Here is a 21,065-nt window from a genome sequence, read left to right on the forward strand (position 1 = left end):
GATGTACCGATGAATTGTGAGACCATGAACATGCAGTAACAAAGTAAATCATTTTCAATTTATGGTGGCTTTATGAAAAAAAAAAAAAATTCTCTTTTAGCTAGAGTTTCTTTTAAACATTTAGTTTTCTAGAAGGAGTCTATGAGAATAGATCTAATAATCTAAGTTAGCGGTGTATGAATTGGAACCTGTTTGGTTTGTGGTAATGGCTAACAGTCGTCAGGGATGGCTAACAAGCTGTAACCAGACAGGGAACAGCCTTAGCTGCAGGCTCCAGGCTTCAGGTCCAGTAGATTTGGCATCATATAAGCAGTGAAAGGGGACTCATGCAGAAAAAGAGAGAGTCAAAATCCGGGGGACATATTGACTTCTTTGGCAAGAACTCTAAGCTGGGAGTGTAAAAAAAAAGAATAGATGAAAAGAAAAAAGAACAAGTTAAAGAGAACAGTGGACCTGTTACAGGAGGGAATGAGAGAAGAGAGAGAGAGCTGAGCACTGGAGGAATGTTGATCCCTGCATATTTAGCTGACAGATGGCTGAAATACAGGTATTTTTACCTACAGTCCGGTCAAATCACTCAGATCCTGTAGATCCGTGGTTCTCAATGGATTGGTCAGGAGTCAAAAGTGAGTCTCTGGTCTTTTTTCGCATTGTCGTTGAAAAGAGCTAGATGGACCACAAGAGCATGCAGATGTTTAAGATGCATTTTTAAAATATATACTATTTTAAAAGGATAATAAAAAATGTCAAATCTAAAACATAAAAGAAAATCACCTTAAAACTAGTTGGCTGATGGATAAATAGTGACCCAAAAACTGTTCTCAAGTCTGTTCTGTTCACACTCGCAGGAAAGAAACAATGCAAAATATATAATCATGCATATTCTAGTAAAATAAATCAACCTTTAAAAGGGAGGAGAAACATTTATAATTTTTAGTTGTTGCTATGCAAGTCTGAAAGTCTGCAGTATTTTGTTGCAAATGAATTTGTCACTTGGTTGAAGCTAGTCACGTCCTTGAAAACTATATGAGTAAGTAAAAGACAAACAGAGCAACATGAAGCCACATCCACAACTGTGCAATTTGATTTGCCCAAGCTAGGACTTTAGCCCGGTTGTTAAGTTTACTGAAATATCATTAATGGCAGTGCATTTCTCATATTCTGTAGTCTATTTAGCCCAGAATTTGAAGAATAAAAGCCTTCAACCTCTGCTGAAACAATCTCAGCTCTCCACCAAATGCTGAATTTAATTGCTGCTTAGATCATATCAAACAGCGCGATTGTCTTTCCACAGATGAGCGTTTGATAGCAGCCTGAACTCAAATAATACATCAATCCAGATCAAACAGACTGCGAGCTCTCGCCTTGTCTCTGCTCAGCTTTCATTAGAAGTAACTGCCTGGGGGACTCAACAAACCACATATTTTCAATCCTTAGAGAAACCTTGGATTTAATGTAAAAATCAATGCTTGTCCTGCTTGTTTCCTGTTCAGCTCTGTTCTGAGGTCTCGCAAAGAGGGCATCTCTGTAAATAAATGTATTGTATTAGTGCTTTGCTAAATTCTCGTTACGCTGCTAATAGGGATGAGCCCACGGAAATCCACGCTCTCCAGGCTGCTTTTTTGATCATATCAGGCTTGCCGTCGCAGCTTTTGACCTCCGTTTTCTCTTCCTTTCTCTCGCAGATAATGACGACCATAAGAAAGAAGACGATGCCAGAATGGAGCAAGGTGAGTGACAGTGTTTCCTAATGCTGTGTTCACGTTTGCAAACAAGATGGGAAATTATCACATCCAATATCCTGGAGCCCAACGAAGTTTAATCCACGGCATCTGAAATGCTCGCTCCATGATTAATCGTGCCTTTTGTTGTCGGTGGCAGCTCTACAATTGCCTATAAACAAGAAAACAAGAGTCTGCATTTTCTGAAATAGTTTTGCTGGCTTTCCCATGCACACCTTTGGTCTTTTGGCGAGTTAATTGAGATGAAGGTTGTCAGGCGTTGTGCTTTTGCAGGACTGAATTGTTTTGCACCATATTTAGATAGATTGGAAAGCTAATCGGACTCGCTCGCCACCTTGTTGGCAATGACACAATCAAACATTATCAAATGGGATTCAAATTGGCTTTGCATGTCTTCTTTTAACGGTGGTCTATTCAGATGCAAATCACCTTACAGGTACCTACTGTGTTGACTTTCAGAAAAGCATAAAAGATTACAAGGTTTTCATCTGCAAGCCTCCTTGAAAGAGAGAGAAAATAAAGGTGTTTCTTTGTGACTAATGCGTGTTTGCTACAGGAGCTAAATACATGGCTGCAGGTATAGCATTACAAATGTTTCAGTGCTAAGCTAATTCCCAGCGCTAGACCCTTAAATCCAGCTTACATACCCACAACGTTCCCAAACCTGCTTAAGCGACTGTCAAAAAGACAACTGAGTACAGTGATTATCTAATCTGGGTTTATCTCTAGGTTTAGCCTGGACTACAAAACCAGTACAAGTCGGATGATACCAGTCCTTGAGATTGCTATACTAGAGTTTCAGTCAGATTACAGTAGAAACTAGAACTATATAAAAAAAAAATGTTTTTTTTGTTAATTGAAATAAAAATATGTATAAATATTCAATGAAATAATAAAAAATAAAAAATATAAATGTTGCTTTATCAACTAGATGAAATGCAATAAGTTTAAATTTAGGAACAAAAATTACTTCAACAAAAACTGAAATAAAAAATAAGTTACACAAAACTTACTAAAAATGACTAGAACGAAAAGTGAAAAGTGAAAATATAATAATAAAATCCATAACAAAATATTAATAAATACTATGCTAATAATATATAATAATGTTAAAATAACTAACAAAGTACAGTAGGTTTATTGTTGAGCTGGAAGGCTGAACCCAGGTCAAACATCTCCAACAGTCACTTAAACTTCATGGAATTATAAGATTGAAGTTTCCTGGCAAGGTAACAAGGCCAGCATTGATCGTTTCCACAAAAGTTAGGTGATTGAAAATACAGAGGGGTGAAAGGAGTGCTAAATGAAGCATCTTAGAGGAGAACATGTTCATGCCTCAACGACATGAAGTAAAAGAAAAAAACAGGGCTGTATGCTGTGATTTTTACTACAAATGTGAGAAGCTGTTCAAATGACTGTATCTGTAAGTTAAGACGGCCATCAAAACCAGATCCAATCCAGAACAGGCGTTTTTTACAGCCATGTTATAAAACCGTATTCTGAAGCAATCCAACAAGCCTCTAATAGCCCTCGGAACTGCTGTGAGTCCTTGGGTTGTGGCTTTGTGTGGTGGTGTTTACTACTGCACAAAACCAGGGAGACCAATCACCTCTTTTGTGGACGCTGTTGTACCTCATTGTAAACACTGGACCGGGATGACCCGGCATGGCAACACCTATCAGTATTCTATCTTGTTCACAACACGCCATGCATCACATCTGCACACACACACACACACACACACAGTAGCTCAGAGCACACTGCTTTTCCTGCTCCAGCAGTTTCGGCTAGCTTAGCCCCAGTTTCATTCAGTGAATGTCTGACTGGCAGCCAAGCCCTGGCCTTTAGCAGCGCTTCACTTAGCCGGGGCTCTGATTCTCTCTCTTTTTCTCTGGAACCAATTCAAAGGCTCAAATGGTTGCCATTCTCACAAGGAATTGAGCCTTTTTTTCCTTTTATCCCCCCTGTATCAGCTCTCTCCCACTCTCTATCAATCAATCTGTTTCTCTCCCTCTCTCTGTCACTACATTTTTACTGGCCCCATTTTTTATCAGCTGGGTTTTGCCGAGGCACACAAAAGCCCCTGTTGATGCAGAATCACCGGTTCATGTGTGCACTCCAGCAGGGCCTGCGACACAATAGCAGGATATTCCTCTGCTCATATCACCCTTATCAGTGCTGCTCAGTACAGGCAATCTGTGCCTCGTAACCTTAGATGCTTTTTTTGTTGTTGTGGTGAGCTGGCAGGTGCTGTTTTCAGTTCTGAGATTAATAGAGGTTTTTTTTTTTTTTTTTTTAGTTTATGAAGAGATAAAAGAGAACTACAAACTATATTTCGTAATATTTGTTGTGCAATCCGTTAATAGGTGGTGCTTGCTCATTATTATTGCTAGGACGTATTGATACTGTAAAATCATAAATTTATTTTTATTTTATTTTACTATTTTATATGTGAAACATCTATTTTTTGGATTAAAGTTCTCATGAGTGGTATGATGATTTTTGACAGGTAACACGCAGCCCATGGAAGGAGGGGAAGAAGATGACGATGATGCTGATAAAAAAGGTATGAGAAAATCTCTGTTCTTGTGATCGTAAGTTCAGCTGTCAAAGTCCGTATCACCCAGCATTCCCTTCTTCCAACCATTGTTGAGGGAAAATCAGACTAAAAGGAGAAGTTTCTTTGGGTTGTTCTGCCAGGGTGTGGAAACCTGTTGAAGGAGCCATTAGCTTTCGAGTTCTGCCGTTTCAGCCTCTTTGGTTGTAGCACTGACAATTACTTGCTTCTCAATAAAACGGACCAAAGATAATTAAATTTGTATACTGAAGGGGAGTAGCAGGTTATTAACACCGCAATTTCTCCATTTGTCTTAGAGCCCAGAGGGGTGTAGATGGGTGTTTTTCTTTCTTTCTTTCTTTAATATTAAAGCAGGCAGCACTGATGTATTTGGGGAAATTTCCCCAGGCTGATATCTCTCTTCAATATGCAGCATAAAGAATGAAGTCATTTTTTCAGTAAACTGATACTTTTGTCCTTCTAAATAGCAAACATATTTCATGACTACCCTTACAAACATTTACCATAGTTTCTGCCAAAATACTGATACTACCACTACTACTACTAATATTATTTATTTATTTATTTATTTATTTTAAATTATTTATTTGTTTGTCATTTGTTTGAAGTCATTTTTTTTTTTTTTTTTTTAGTAAACTGATACAACCTGCCATATGTTGTCCTTCTAAATAACAAACATATTCCAGGACTACCCTTACAAACATTTACTATAGTTTCTGCCAAAATACTGATACTACTTTTATTTATTTTTTTATTAAATAAATAATTTATTTGTTTGTTTGTTTTTAAATGCATTTAAAAAAAATATTTACTTAAATAAATTATTTATTTTAAATATTTTATTTGTTTGTTTGTTTTTTAAATGTATTTAATTTTTGCTGGAAGCTGTAAATGTTTAAAAGGGTATGTCTAAACAAGGTTCACAAATTCAGACTGTATTTTGCGTCGCTACCTTCATAACGTCTAGCATATATGAACTCTGATCTTAATGGGAGCTAATCCATTCACAAACCCCCTTGTTTAACCTTCACGGGATGGCGTCAACATTAAAGCTATCTCTGCTGAAGTTAAGCTCAAACAACAAACAGCGCTTGCTACAAGGGAGTGAGGAGCAGAACAAAGTGTGTTAAAGCAGCACAGTCTATGATTTATCCACAGGTGTTAGCCACAGCCGTCCTCTAGTGCTGTCGCCAACATCAAATGCACTCGCTCTAATGCGGTGTCGCTCAGAGAACAAGGTACAGCGGCACATTAAATATGTTTTTGAAATCATTTTTTGATTCATGGAAAATGAGCTTTTCCTGCACATTACCTTAGCGCCAAAGCTTGCAGCTACAGCTCGCCTATCGGATTCCCGCCGGCCGCAACTTTGTTTTTCACGAACAGTGGAAGTTGATATACAGCCGTGGTGGGATATTGCTTTGTATTACACATTCAGTGCTCTCCCTGAGGGGGATGCTCTCTAACTGAGGTTATGGCAAGAGGGCCTTTTAGACAGCCCGTTAATGACAGAGAAACATTAGTGCTGTTCTCCCTTAAGCAGCACTTCATACATTCACATGCTCAGGGGACAACTGGCCCCGAAAGCACTGATCTGGAACTCTCTCTCCGTGTTCCTCGACGGGTTACCTGTGAGGAGTGTAAAGGAAAACAGTACCTCATTCCAGATAAGCTCCCACTTGCCTTCCTTCACAGAGAAAGAATGTGCGAATCTCAGAGGTTCTACTTTCTGGTTGAGAGACAGACAGACTGAAGGGGTTTTCCGAGGGCATTAGCTGCGGCTGGCGGCCGGGTTTAGTCTCAGTTAGTGAAGACACGCAGAAGAATCCGTTCGATCCGACCTATCAGCGTCGGGTTGTGGCCTAAGAGAGCCGGCGAGCTGAAGAGACTAGACTTCTTGACAGAGTTCTTGGGGGATAAAGTGATTTGTGATGTAATCCACGTGAAATCCATACATGGGGGGATCGGTGTGTGGAGAAAATGAGAAGGATTGTTCACAGAACTGGACTGAGCATTTTAGCGCCCCCGGAAAGCTTTTCAGATGGCCTATGAAGTGAGTGTATGTTTAGCGTGTGTGTCATGCTGCATTTCAGAGATTAGGAGGTGACAGGTTAGATGGGCGAATCAGGACGCGGAGCATCGGGTCGAGCTGTTAACTGTGTACTCAGCAGATGTAGAAGGCAGAGGGGCATGTTTGGAGAGGGAGAGAAAAAGAGAACACGTCTGTGTGTGGAGGAAAGAAAGGGATAAAAGGCAGCACATCCACATCTCTAAACTTATGCTCATAACGCTTTTAGTCTTATGCTCTTTTAGTTTAACCTCATTAATTAAGACTTTATAGGTGCTCTCTGTATTATTCCCTTATTAAAAAAAGATTTACCCCTTCAGAGATTAATAGCATTTAAAAAAAAAATAAAAAAAAAAAATATATATATATATATATATATATATATATATATATATATATATATATATTTTATTTATTTATTTTTTATTTTTTTTGCATGAGCTTTTTTGAGTTTTACTTACTCCAAAAATTTGAGAGAGATTTTTTATTTATTTATTTATTTATTTTTTACATTTAAATATATTGGACAAATAAATTGAATAAACACAGTAAATTAAGTTTAGTTTACTAAAATCATAAAATATATTTTTTACAGTGTCCAGGGAGACTGCCATATTGATATTTATTTTATGCTTTATGTTTTTAATCTAATGTTTGTATTTTAATTTTTATTTCTTTTTACTTTATTGTAATTTAGTTTTAGAATAAAATAGAATATTTACACAAGAAAGCTGAAATAAAACTTAGAGTGCAATAAATATTTTATTTTTTATAAAATTCAGTGTTGCTACTTTTATTTTTATTTTATTTTGTTGCATCACTTCTTATCATTTTTATTGCCTTTTTACCTTGTTTGCGCTGCTGCTATTATTATTATTTTAGAGCATTTTAATATATTTTACATAATTTCTTATCGCGCTCACGTTGTAAATGTTTTTCATGCCATTGAGGCTCACAAAACAATTATATGAACCAAATGTGTTTGACAGAAATGAAGATAGAATGTGTGTGAAGAATGTATGTGAGAGAAAGATAAAGGCAATGAAATAGCAAAAAATACAGAACAAGAGGATGGGAAGAAATACAGGCCGGGAGGGTTCAAGCGACAGAAAGCTTCAATGATGCATTCATACCGAGGGTGGGCGGCTTTACAATTGTATATTGTGGATGGTGGCTTAAGTGTCTCCAAGTCCACAGTTTTGCACAGCTTGAAACACGTCCGTTAAGCTCCGACCCTGGCAGAGAGCAAGACACTGAATCAAAAGACTCTGCACCGCATGAGCTACAGTACGTGCAGCTCTTATAGTGGAAGCCAACACACACACACACACACACACACACACACAGAAGGGAGATTCTAGGCCGCTGAGCAGCATTTGTTGATTGTGACACTCTCGCTCACCTTTCTCTCTCAAGTCTCATACATTTTTCATGGTGCCGGTTTTCTTCACCATGAACTGTGTTCAGAGTGCCTAACTGACAGGAAGGAGAATTCCCCACAGTGTGAAGGGAGGAAGTGCTCTGACTATTCTGTATGATTACAGATCCATAGTAATGTGACTTTAAATGTATGGCATTAGAAATATTTTCTGTAGCTCACAGAAGTGTTTCTGCCTGTATGCAAGCGAGCGTCCTCCTCCTGAACGTGTGCATTCATTTATGCGTGCGGCTGTCATTTGAACTCTGTTACACTACTGCCATCTGCTGGTGGAATGACTCACTGCTTGGTTGCTGCATTGAGGTTCATGTCGTTATTCAGCATATTGGCTTCATAAAATCATAAATTAACAACACCAAATGCTCGTTTTCACAGCCTCAAATCTCCCTCCAAAGTTTGTACTCAGGCTTTGCTCACCTTAGTTATTGTTGAGCGGATGTATAATAGACAAGACGTCATTTTTGATGGATGTGAATTCTCTGGGTTATTTCAATGTCTCTCTTGCAGGCAAAGATAATAAAACTGCTGACAATATTTTAAGTCATAAAAATAGCTTAGTCATATTTTGAAACTTTTAAACCTTTCACCTTTAACTACTTTGACTTTGCTTTAGCTACTTCCCATTTAGAAGAGGCTATCGTGAAAGCATGCATGACTCATTTTAGTTCTCGTCTCTCAGAATAATTTGGCTTTGTCTCCATGGTTATACACAACATCCCTCACTGGCGTACGTGGTGACCATATGATCTCGCACTGAAACTAAGAAGATTTATCATCTTAGTATTTCAGAATCCAATTTATCTTCAGGTTCCTCACAAGAATACCATCAAATACAATGGTGCATGTCATCCTTTTTAGCAAGAAGAGGATGCTATGTCTTAACCCCACGCACAGGATTGTGGGTTACCATTTATTTGAATATGCCTTAATACCTCCCTTCCTTCCTTTCTTTCTTCCTTCCTTCCTGTGCAGGCAACATTTTTAAGTTATGTCCTCAAAGTACTATTACCCGTATAGTCCACAGGGGGACTAACCTCCTCCCACATTATAATTCATATAGAGGGTAAAACATTGAGCTCCAGCCTCTGGATAAAAGGCCTTTGCCCTCTAAATGAATAAAATGTCACTACATCATAATCTGCAGTTATTGGTTTATCAATATTGAGGATGAAGTCTAGAAGGTCCAGTGGGTGTGAAGCTGCATTTGATTGACAGCACCTCTAGACGCAAGACTAACAACAAATCATGTTACCTTTTTATGAAGGTTTCCAATGTCTTTTGGCACATTGTGTTTGTTTTCTTTCTTTTTTAAGAGCATGTGGTGAGAAAATAAATTGCTCAGACATTGGGAAATTGCTTCTTACACCAGCTTGTTAAAAAAGCCAATTATGCCAGTAGCGTAATGGTCATTGTCAAGCACAGCGGATCATTTGTGTCAGGCTCTTCATTTTCCAATTCATCCCAGACCCAATCTGGGTTAAAGAAAGAGAGAATCTGAGAGAGTATCGGGATATCGCTGAAGAGAGGAGAGGGGTAGAAGGAGATGTCGAGTTTAGAGGACTAAAGTGACTAAAATTAAAGTGGCAAAATTAAACCCACCTGGGATAGACTCTTTCATGTAAGCCCATGGGGAGCACTGCAGCGGCCTCATGGGACTTCTGTGTGGGGTTAGCTGAGAAGTATTTAGCTGTCCGTTGCGACTGCTCTCGGTGGAGTCTAGAGATTTTCAAAAAGTGCTAAATTAGTCCAGCATGCCAGAACTATTATAAATATTTGATGTAAAACATGACCATATAGCAGTACAGCGACTACTTTATTTGGGATCTTGAGGGAAGATAAATATGCCAAACAGCATTTTAACATGCCCGTCAATGTACTGGGGTTATGATACTGTACCATTTTGTGTGTGTGTGTGTGTGTTATAATCTTTTTTCTTTTTCTTTTTTGGGTGCCTTTTTTTCCTATTTTTTGTTGTTTTTCTCCTGTTTGTTCTGTTTTGTTTAGATTTAGATTTTCTGTTGATTTTATCTGTTTTCTCATGTTTTTTTCATTGTTTTTCTGTTTTGATTTGCTTAGATTTTTGTTTTGTTTTTATTGTTTTGTTATGGCTCTTTGTGTTTTTATAATTTTTGTTTTGCTTTTTGTTTTAGTTTTTTTTTATTGTGTTTTGTTTTGCATTGCTTTTTTTCTTGTTGTTTTGTTTGTGACACAATCATTTCAGCATGCATGTCTACACTAAATACATCTATGTTTATCTGTGACCATTTTTTTGTATTCTGTTTTTTTTTAGATGAAAAGGAAGATGAAAGTATGATGAGCCAGACAGGTAGGCCTTTCATGTATGATCGTTTATAGCTAAGGGAATTTTGTTCTTCCTGGCTTTGACCTTGTATGAAACAGATACAAAATCATTTCTGAGTAGTTCTAGTTTACAAGCAAGAAGAGCAGATCTGCTTGTCTCTTCTGAAAGACACTTCACATTAAAATGTTCCTGTCTTGTCTGCAATTGAGGAGCAAAAGCAATATGTCTGAACTTCATGATTTATTTGACTTGCTGGTTAATTTGTTCTATTCAGAACAAAATTTACTCGTGAACTGGAACAGCATCATGAGTTTAAATAGTTGAAACTGAAGATGGGATTAAATCATCTGTGATACTGTAATATAAAATTTTAACATCAAAATCACACTGAAGTTTCTCGTCCTCAGTTATCCATTAAGAAACAGACTTGTTTGATAATCAAACATCAGCTGGAGTCTTTCCTGTTCCTCTTCACAGATGAATTTGGGGTTTCATTTCTGCTTGCCAGCAGCAGGAGTGATTAGATAACAATCATCCTCTCATCTTTAATATAGGATTAGCCACTGCAGTTTGATGAAAGGACCAGAAAAAAATGATTTTTTTTCTTGCTTGTTGTCTTTTAAGAAGGGGATTTTAGAAGAAAGACACAAATCTTGTCATTAAGTTTTTCTCTTTTTTGATTTCAGAGGAATCCCATGTTGATGAGACGATGGAAAGCCAGAAGCTAGAAGGTTTTTCTTCATTCTCTTTTTCTTCTTAAATTTTAGTCTGGATCACTACAAGATCCACTGAGCACCAATGGGGTTATGCTCACCCACACAGTGGTCATTAAACCTTGAATACTTAAGAAACACTTACTAATTTGTGAAAGTGCGTTAGATAGAATATTAAACAATTTTAATAAATATAGCATGCTTTTCATGCAAATCATCTAACAAAATAAGTTTCTAGGGATTTAAATGATTAAACACGATATCACGATATCAAAATTATGAAATCATTTTAAATATTTGGACACTTTCTGGTTTACTTGACACCGCCACAAGCCCTTGCACCATTTGTTTGCATTTTGTTTGACATTCATCCATATTTATGACATCATAGATACAGTATTTAGGTGTATGGTCATACACCTACATACTGTATGTATGCTGTCACTATATACTCCCTTATTTTTCATAATATCCAGTAGTCAAGGACAACAAGAATCAGTAAATATGCAAACTAGGTCTGGCTGTGTGCTTCAGTATACATAGATCTCCCCAAACACATGCAGTCTACATTTTAGTGAGCGAGAAAATTCACAGTCTCTCCACAGTCTTTACGCTTCATGTGTCACGCTGTACCCATTCACTGAAGGATCTGGATTGGCTCTGTTGTCCTTGAACTTGTCTCATTACGGACAGGGAGAGCGGCTGTCAGATACAGTTATTAGTGTGACGCTCGTGTGCGTGTATGTGTGTGTTTGGGGGTGCATCTGTTTAATGAGACACCTCGCTCCAATCCACACGAACGTACACAGACAGACATCAGAACATGTGCACCGACAGACACACACCACTGCACACGCTGAAATGATTCACCAGATCGCTTACACACACACACATACTCTCAGAGGCGCTGGCCCGGCTCCCTCTGGGGTATTCATGTAGCGTGATAGAAACTTTACGTTAAAAACCTGAGGACAAAACCAGCCACAGCTTGTCTCTGCATGGCTAACGTTGAGCTTGCACTTAATGTCCCTTTGACTGCAAAGCTCTGAATCGCATTTGATCACTCATAAGCCGCTGTTTTGTTTTTGGTTAGGAGTATCGACTTATTACCAAAGTACCAGTGCTTTTGACATCATTATTGCCAAATTTTGATTCCCCATACATTGACAGTATAGCTATAAGAATTATTAATAGTAGTCTCGCCAGGCAGAGGATGCAAAGCAAGTGTTCTGTTTGGGCCGAACCCAAGAGCCAGAGATACTTGCAATTATGCTCTCTGGAGAAAAGAAAAACAGTGAGATTTTTAAGACCAGGTGAGACAGAGCTGGAGATTGTGCAGAGACAGAGGCTGAATCTGAATTTACCTGAGCACCTGCAACACATGAATCATTCCCCTATGAGTGCAAACCAGCATGTAAAAACACATTTGTATTGTTTTTCCACTTTTGTTTGCTCATTCATGAATGTTTCTCTATGTATTTTGTGTGTATTATTGTAATTTGTGTGTACCAGGGATGTTTCCTCCGAGTAGGCAAGGGAGGCAATACCTCCTCAAAAAATTGGATGAGAAAATAATCCATATTACAAAATGTGACATTAAAACATGTAAAAAATCACTCATTTTCTAAAATGACATTGTCCAATAGCAACAACCGCGGGTAAAGTTACAGTGGGAGGCCGCATCTCTCTTACTTCCCCTGAGCCCATTGAGTTTTAACAGACCCCCTGCAGTGGGTTTGGTGGAGGGTAAATGAGAATGAAAGGGGGAAAGTGACATGAGAGGAGGCAATGCCTCCGTACAAATACATATATTGTGTGTGTGTGTGTGTGTGTGTGTGTGTGTGTGTGTGTGTGTGTGTGTGTGTGTATATGTATGTATGTATGTATGTATGTATGTAATCCATATTACATATATATATATATATATATATATATATATATATATATATATATATATATATATATATCTCAATCATGTTTTTTCTGTTTGTTTGTTTTCTAAGCTGAGGGCCTTGATGATGAACCCATGGTCCAGGAGGACAAAACACCTGCAAAGGAAGACCATAAAGGTAACATATGTAGTCTGCCTGCTCCCAGCTCTTGCTCCATCTTTGGTTGTTATTCAAGCAACCAAATATCTTGACTCAAGATATTATGTCATATTTGAATAACACTTTACAATTTATAGTTAATGCATATGGTGTCATTACCTAACAATGAACAGCCATTTTTTACAACATTTATTCAAGTTCATTCTAATTTATGGATAACATAGAGTTGCTCGATTATGGCAAAAATCATAATCACAATTATTTTGGTCAATATTGAAATTACGATTATTTATTACAATTATTAGTGGGCGATATGATCAAAGTCTTATTTAACGATACGAGTAATTTTAAATATCACTGAAATTTCACAATTATTGATACTTCAGCAAAAACTAATGCTAGGCTAACTAATGTAAGTACACAGACATTATAACATTTACAGATGAAATAAACATTGTTTTAAGTTGTCAGGAAGATGTACTAACAGTGGTATTCCAACGCTATCTCAAGACCAATTCATACAAATACGTACAAGCGAGTACGAGGTGGCTAATTCGTACGAATTTGTACAGTTTGTCTAAACCCCAGTGATAGGTGTATGGGCGGGGTCAGGGTTAGGTCATTCATATGAATTCGTACCTCGTAAACTTAGTATGAATTGTTGTGAGATCGGGTTGGGTATTCAGATTCAGCCTACAACAACAAAAATTAATAATCAAATGTAAAATTACACTGCATATAACATTGCATAGTCATACTGTACACATTAAATATAGATGAATCCTTAATAAAGCTACTAAGTTTACTTGATACTTGATACAACTCTCACTTATTTGTCTGATTTGGATGTTAAGTTTGGGCTTTTAGAGAGGAACAAAAGCGCACCGCAATATAGGAAAGGAAGGTGCGCTGGACAGATGAGGCAACAGAACAATAATCGTTTTACCTAGATTATCTTGTTTTCATAATCGTTAGAAGCCAAAATCGAAAGCAAAAACTAATTACTATTAATCGCACAGCCATAAGGATAACATATTAAAAATGAATTAGTATACACTACTGTTCAAAAGTTTGGTGCTGGTAAGATTTTTTAATAGTTTTGAAAGAAGTATTTTATGTTTACTAAGCCTGCATTTATTTGATCCAAAATACAGTAATAACGATAATATTGTAAAATATGTTTCCAATTTAAAATAACTGTTTTCTATTTTAATCTATTCATTCTATCTATCTTAATCTTCTTTCTCTAACCAAAAAGGAAACTTAAAATGATAAAGCTGGCAAAAATGTATCTGTTCTATACTCACAACTAGAGCTGCACAATATAAAGAAAAAAATACAATATGTAATGCAGTAAAGAAAAATAATAAAGTGTGTTTCAGGTGACAAGTGCATTTAAAAACAAAAAATGACATAACCAGCATACAATTTTCACAATACGCATATGTGCAATATTTCAGTAAATGTGATATATTACGCAGCCCTACCCACAATGTTTGTTACCTCCTGTGGTTTAAAATTAGGTAAATACCATTTTCAAATTCAAATAAACCTGCACCACTGACAGTAAGTGATAAAACGGTCTTGACATCATGGGTTTAAAGTAAACGAAAATCTGCTTTCCAACACCACAGAAATACATTTACTTAAAAAATTTGCAATAAAGTGAGCAATCTGGACTCCTCTTGGGATGCAGTGAGATCAAGAGTCCTTGGGCGGTGGTGTGTGGGTGATATAAGTCTTGCTTTCCTGCAGGATGCTGCATGAGTCTCGGTTTCTGTAAGTGAAGGACAGAGGCCTCCAGGGCTCCATATTGCCCAGGTGGTGCGATATGAGCCTCACACAAACAGCCAAACTACCCCACACACTTCCCACTCCTCTATTGATTATGTGAACGCATGTCTGTGTCCCTCTGAACTGCGACTTCAAACACTTTCCACGCAGATGGAGTCAGGGTGGACACGTGTGCATTAAATCCTGTTTTGTTTCTTTCATCTGATGTAGTGTGTATTTGTGTGTGGGCGAGGGCAAAATTGATGTCTTTTGCGGCTTTGTATCCCACTCCAGAGCAGACACAGGTGTTAGCTGGAACCGCACAGATGGATACTCTGACGCTCCATCCCTTGTAAAAGAGAGAGAGAGAGAGAGAAAGAGAGAGAGAGAGATGGGGTGAAATGGGAGGGAGAGAGACCTAAACACAAATTAAAGGCATTAGGCTGAAACAGCTGCTCCAGTTCACCCCAAAGTGGCGGCTTAATACCGCTCGGTCTTAAGCGATGGGTCGCCTATTTCCTCTCCATTAAAACCATCATTTAGAACTCATCAAGATAATCTGAGAGCTGGTCCACCAATATTTCATCCCAGAATATACACAGTTATTAAATCTTATTGTACACTTCTTAGCCGTTGTAGTGACTGTACAGTGATTTGCTAGCTCTAACATCACATTTGTTGTATATTTGAGTATAAAACGTTTAAAAAAGCTAAGCCCAAGGAGTCTTGAACTGTAACCATTTGTTTCTTTTTGATAAGTTCAAATAAAAATGAAGTAAAATGAAAGTGAAATTATGTAGCATAATATTATTTTATTGGCTGAAAGAATTGGCTACACTACAATTCTACATTTTACACTGCAAAAGTTTCGGGTCAGTACGTTTTTTATACTTTTAATTATTTTATTCAGCAAGGATGCATTAAATTGGTATATATATATATTAAAGACTTTTAAAACATTCGAAAACGGTTGTGCTGCTTAATATATACAGTGGGGAGAACAAGTATTTGATACACTGCCGATTTTGCAGGTTTTCCCACTTACAAAGCATGTAGAGGTCTGTAATTTTTATCATAGGTACTCTTCAACTGTGAGTGACAGAATCTAAAACAAAAATCCAGAAAATCACATTGTATGATTTTTAAGTAATTAATTTGCATATATATATATTCAGGATTGTTTGATAACTAGAAAGATATTTGGAACAACTTTTCAACATTGATAATAAGATATATTTCCTTGGGCAGAAAATCACCATATTTCTGAGTGGAATGATTTCTGAAGGATCACGTGAGCCTAAAAAATGGCAAAACTGAAATTTCAGCATCATTACTCCAGTCTTTAAAGTATATTAAAATAGAAAACTATTTTAAAATGTAAGGATATTTCATAATATTAATATTTTAGTATATTTGTGATTACATAAATTCAGCCTTGGTGGACATAAGAATCTTTTTTCAGAAACATTGAAAATCTAGCCGAACTCAAACTTTTGAATGTTAGTCTAATTCATAAAAAGCATGATCTCTTATTGGTTAAAAAGAACAATGCCTCTTATTAAGAACAAAAGAAATATCAAAAGTAACAGAAGAAACCATAAAATGACACAGTAAAAATGTTTTTTATTTTAACACATTTTTATTGATTCTTGTCATTTTAGTAGGTTTAATATATATTTTTGAATGATTTCACATTGGTTCTTAAGAACAAATAAAATCACTATAACAGTTTCTCATGCTGCTTATTGCTTTTGCAGTAAAAGGGACTGCTGAATGTGGAGTATTTTTGCCTCTCTCATACTTTTATTTTTATTTTTATGGGAACCGTGTCCACACGACAGAAGATGCACCTCTTTTTATAACTAACACATTTTTCACATGTTTCTGTTTCTTCGTCGCTCTCACTTAATGCAGTCCTGCCCACTAAAAGCCTCTAAAGTTAACTTGAGTAAAGTTCATTGAACTATGTAAATTCTGGTCAGTTTCTAATTAATTTCAAGCAATTTAATCTTTATCAAACGTCAACAAGCTAGCCAAGCCGGTTTGATTCCCCACGGCAACCACCCTTAAGACACCACCTCCAATGCAAGGCTTAATTCTCATTCGTTAAAGGGGAGGTATAATGCCCTTTTCACAAGATGTAAAATAAGTCTTGTTCCCAGAGTGTGTATGTGAAGTTTTAGCTCAAAATACCCCACAGATATTTATATATATCATGTTAAAGTTGTCACTTTTTGAGGGTGAGCAACAACGCATCGTTTTTGTGTCTGTTCCTTTAAATGCAAATGAGCTGCTGCTCTCAGCACAGGGGGCGGAGCTACAACAGCTTGTGTCCTTTACCTCACACAGACAAGCACTGAAAATGTCAATGTTTATGTTCAAACCGGAGTCAGACAATCAGGGGCGGAGTGGGACCAAAAAATCTACCGGGAAATTTCGTAGACCACCGGCCCTCGGTGGTCAAAAAATGTTTTTTAAAAAAATATATATATATATATATATATATATATAGCGGTGAATGAGAGAATATTTGTTCCCATTTGCTCAAATAGCAAAAGAAAAACTCCTCTAGTTTTTTCACAACTTTCAAAAAGAGGAAAAAAAATGCGAGAGATGGATAACGGCAGTCAGAACTCCGAAGAGAGAAATATATGTCAATTTGTCATCACTCCCACAGACGCTGTATTAGAAACCCTCACAGCAGCATTAACTAGTTTTTTGTAATTTTATAAAAAGGTAATATAATATAAAGTATAGTGAGAGAATTTTTAACGCATGTGCTGAGGGGGTGCTAGATCATTGACAGGGGGAGCTATATATAGGCCTACTAATAATAATTCAGCAAAACTTGGCCACTAAATATTTAATATTCAATTATTTTAATGATCACAATTAAAGTTTTAATTTTATTAAATTGAACAAGCGCAACATTCAGCATTCAATCAAATATTCTAAAAGATGTATTATTAATAATAAGGTTATTTCAACATAATATCTCGTTATTTCGACATAATATGTGCGTGCAACAAGCAAGATGTGTATTTGTAAATCCGGTGACGCGTGCCGTGCATTGATTTTTATTAATAAACTAGTGTTTTCTGACAGTGTCGACTGCAAAGGTGAACTTGACGATCGCCGTATCCGTAGTGAACGCGCCTATAGAGAGAAATGCACATAATGGATTACATATTCAGAGAGTAGCCTTTTTCTTTTAGTTTTGAATTATTTCGTTTAAAGACATTTCAAGCTTTGTGTATTTGATGTATTTCTCTGTGAGGCACACACTGAGTTTCGTTAAGTTAGGATGAGATGCGCTCCAGTTAATGTGCAATGCAAGTGACCGCGCCTCCATGATTATATTGTCTGCTTTGCTTCTTATTTATTAAATCCAGGCAATTGGTTGATGAAAAATTTATTAAAATTAATATACAATTTATACAAAACGAAATTCACTTTAAAGAAAGACTTTCTACAAAACAAAACTTAATGAAGTGGTCAAAATCATGTCTGACCCGCTCCATGTCTCTCGATATATTACGCATCCTATCTTACTCGTGCTGTTCACTTTTTAGATGGAAAAAAATAACATTATAATATTTTAACAAATATGAAACTAAATGTGCTTATTTAATGGCTACAACAGTATAGTAGGCCTACAGATTCTCTATTTGTACAAATTGCTGCACATTCATTTAATTCTGAATTTTGCACACATAAGTTGAAAGGCATTTGTTCAAATCAAGTTCACGGATAATTGTGCGTGCATTTATTAATCATTATGATACTAAAATCATAACAAAGTAGTAAATTATTTTTGGGGGTGCTATCGGGGTGCTTTGGTCTTTCTCGCCGCCCATGCCGCCACCTTTCAGTTTTCTTTTTTGCCTTTCCATCATTTAACTCACTCACACGGACATTAGACTTCCAAAACGTGACGAGGAAAAAGAGGTGTTCGGCGGCTTTTTACATCAAACGCCGGCCTGACAGGCTATGCCATTTGGGGAGGGGCCGCTCACTGATCCCCCTATGTTTTTGAAAATCCTAGACATGGTTGGACCTGCCGAACGGGTTGAGCACTTTTATATAGCTACTGTGTTGAGCAGAGAGGCTGCACAGTTTGACCAGCGGGAAGCGGCCGCACATCAAGCCGCCAGATTCTGTTGCTAATATAACTCGCAATGTATAACGTCGTTAACTATTATCAGACCGGCCCTCGCGGCCTCAAAACACTACCGGCCCACCGGGAAAAGTCCCAACTCTCCCGATTGCCACTCCGCCCCTGCAGACAATGATGGAGAGACTCAAGAAGTGTCAACATGTAGAAGCAACAGGACATTTCTGAATGGTTGGTTGATGAATTTATGTATCTTATGTGTAGTTATCTTCATTGATTAGCATATTCTGTCATGATAATCTATAAATTGTGTTCCGGGGGCGGGTTTATGTAAATTTTAGGGTTAGTGATGTCACTAACCCGGGAGGAATGTCGTGTAGTCCCAACCAGCCGTTTGTTGTAGTCCTTAAAAAGTGATTTCTTTAAAGCAAATATATCCCTTTGCTTTGAACTTTGAGCTTCATAACAGATGTTGTTTATGCTCAAACAGCAACATTACACACAAACTAAAGTTAGAAAAGCGAAATCATAATCAACCACCCCTTTAAGTAACTCACACACAGACACCGATCATACACTCACATTCTCATGTTCAAACCCTGAGTGCACCTGAAAGGACATGACTAATCAGAGGTTTAAGCCATGATCAATGCCATACATACAAATTCACAAAACACACACAGAAGAGCATCTGCTGCATCCAGTGGAGTACCAGAGAAAGGTTCTCCGTCTCCCAGATGCTGAGAGTTTTTTCTGCCATCCCTGATCAATTAAACGCCTACAGCAATTCCTTGAATGAGAGAGAGGGTGAAGGACTGAACAGTTGCATTCAGTTTCCACATTGACTTGGTTTCTCACTGTAAAGATGTCAATCAAATATAATGTTGCACTATTATCGTGTTGCACTATTTTCGGAATTACTGTAAATAAAGCTCAGTAAGATTTCGAATCGCTGTTGCTGTACTTTGATGTCGTACACCGATCGATCTTAAATCTGCAGTGGTCAGGTGGTACAGCGGCCACATGGTACAAGTTGTAGCTCTTAGAAAATTACGAGTTTACATTACAAGTTCTGCAATCACGTGAAGGCTTTTTACAGTTCAGAATCGTTACAGTAAGTACAACATGCCACCTTTAAAATGTGTAATAAGGAGGCATGATGGCAGAATGCTAATAACAGAAATCCAGCAAATGTTTTGATAATAATTGGTAAAACAATCATTCTTCTGACAATATTTGTTCAAGAATGTGTTCAACTGGAAGTAGGACACATTGAGTTTGTTAGTAATAACCCATGATGCATTACCCCATATAAATAATTCAATACTCTGTGATATTGTTCAAAGCTTTTGTTGCAGACTCTGTTATGTTCTCATTTTTACTGATATTGACTTGTCTGCATATATTTCCCTGGTACATGTTATTTATGTGTTTATCTTTTAGTGGAGGTGAGTCCAACAGCAAAGAAGAAACCTGAACCCGAGGCGGAAAAAGAGAAGAAGAAAGAAGTCAAGGGAGATGATCCACAAGTTGCAGGTGAGATTGCACATAATTTACACACTGTTTTTCCCACAGAATAAAGAAGAATTACAGAAAAAAAAGAGCTTAGATTTATAAGACAAAAAAAAAAAAAAACTATGGTGAGTTAAAGGTGATGCATATATTTTATGGTATAATACTTTATATTATCCAGCTTAATAGCAGGGGATGATTATAAATTAGCGGTATGTAGTTTGATTCCTCTGAAAAGTGTAAACACTGAATTAAAAGTTGATAATCGAAACATCTATATATAATAATTAGTGTGACCGGTAAAATCTGATAGTTGTGCATCTTAATAATGGCTCCAATATTGTATCTGATACACTTCTACCACATTGCCTAAGGTTTTTATATTGTGAATCTGGTTATTCCTCTCACTGATAAGGCCAGTAATGATTTATAGATAGTTACAAGTGAAATTTAAGTTAAAGTGAAAGTTTAATTAGATGCGGAAAGTTTTCTGGCATGTGCGACTTGATAACCATAACGACACTGATCAAAGGAAAGCTGAGGAGTTGGTAAATTAGGCTACGTTCACACTGCAGGCTGAAACGACCTAATTCCGATTTTTTTGCCCCTATGCGAGCTGTATCTGATCTTTTCATGACAGTCTGAACGACACAGATCCGATCTTTTCAAATGCGACCCAGGCCACTTGGGTATGTGGTCCCAAATCCGATACATATCCGATCTTTTGAAATGCGACTTCAGTCTGAACGGCCAGGTCGCATGTATCCGACCCGC

At 37.1% G+C, this 21,065-nt stretch overlaps 1 protein-coding gene across 2 annotated transcripts in view; it reads left to right on the plus strand.

Annotated features, from left to right (window-relative positions):
* Positions 1-21,065, plus strand: part of macrod2 (mono-ADP ribosylhydrolase 2) — a 561,583-nt gene that overhangs the window by 512,890 nt on the left and 27,628 nt on the right. For both annotated transcript variants that reach the window (XM_084093701.1, XM_084093700.1), the window contains exons 10-15: positions 1,686-1,730; positions 4,252-4,308; positions 10,117-10,152; positions 10,815-10,859; positions 12,845-12,910; positions 20,223-20,315. In XM_084093701.1, coding sequence (XP_083949827.1) covers positions 1,686-1,730; positions 4,252-4,308; positions 10,117-10,152; positions 10,815-10,859; positions 12,845-12,910; positions 20,223-20,315 — 342 coding nt within the window. The remainder of the gene's footprint in view (positions 1-1,685; positions 1,731-4,251; positions 4,309-10,116; positions 10,153-10,814; positions 10,860-12,844; positions 12,911-20,222; positions 20,316-21,065) is intronic.

Source organism: Abramis brama, assembly GCF_963993115.1.
Source record: "Abramis brama genome assembly, chromosome: 19".
NCBI classification, from domain to species: Eukaryota; Metazoa; Chordata; class Actinopteri; order Cypriniformes; family Leuciscidae; genus Abramis; species Abramis brama.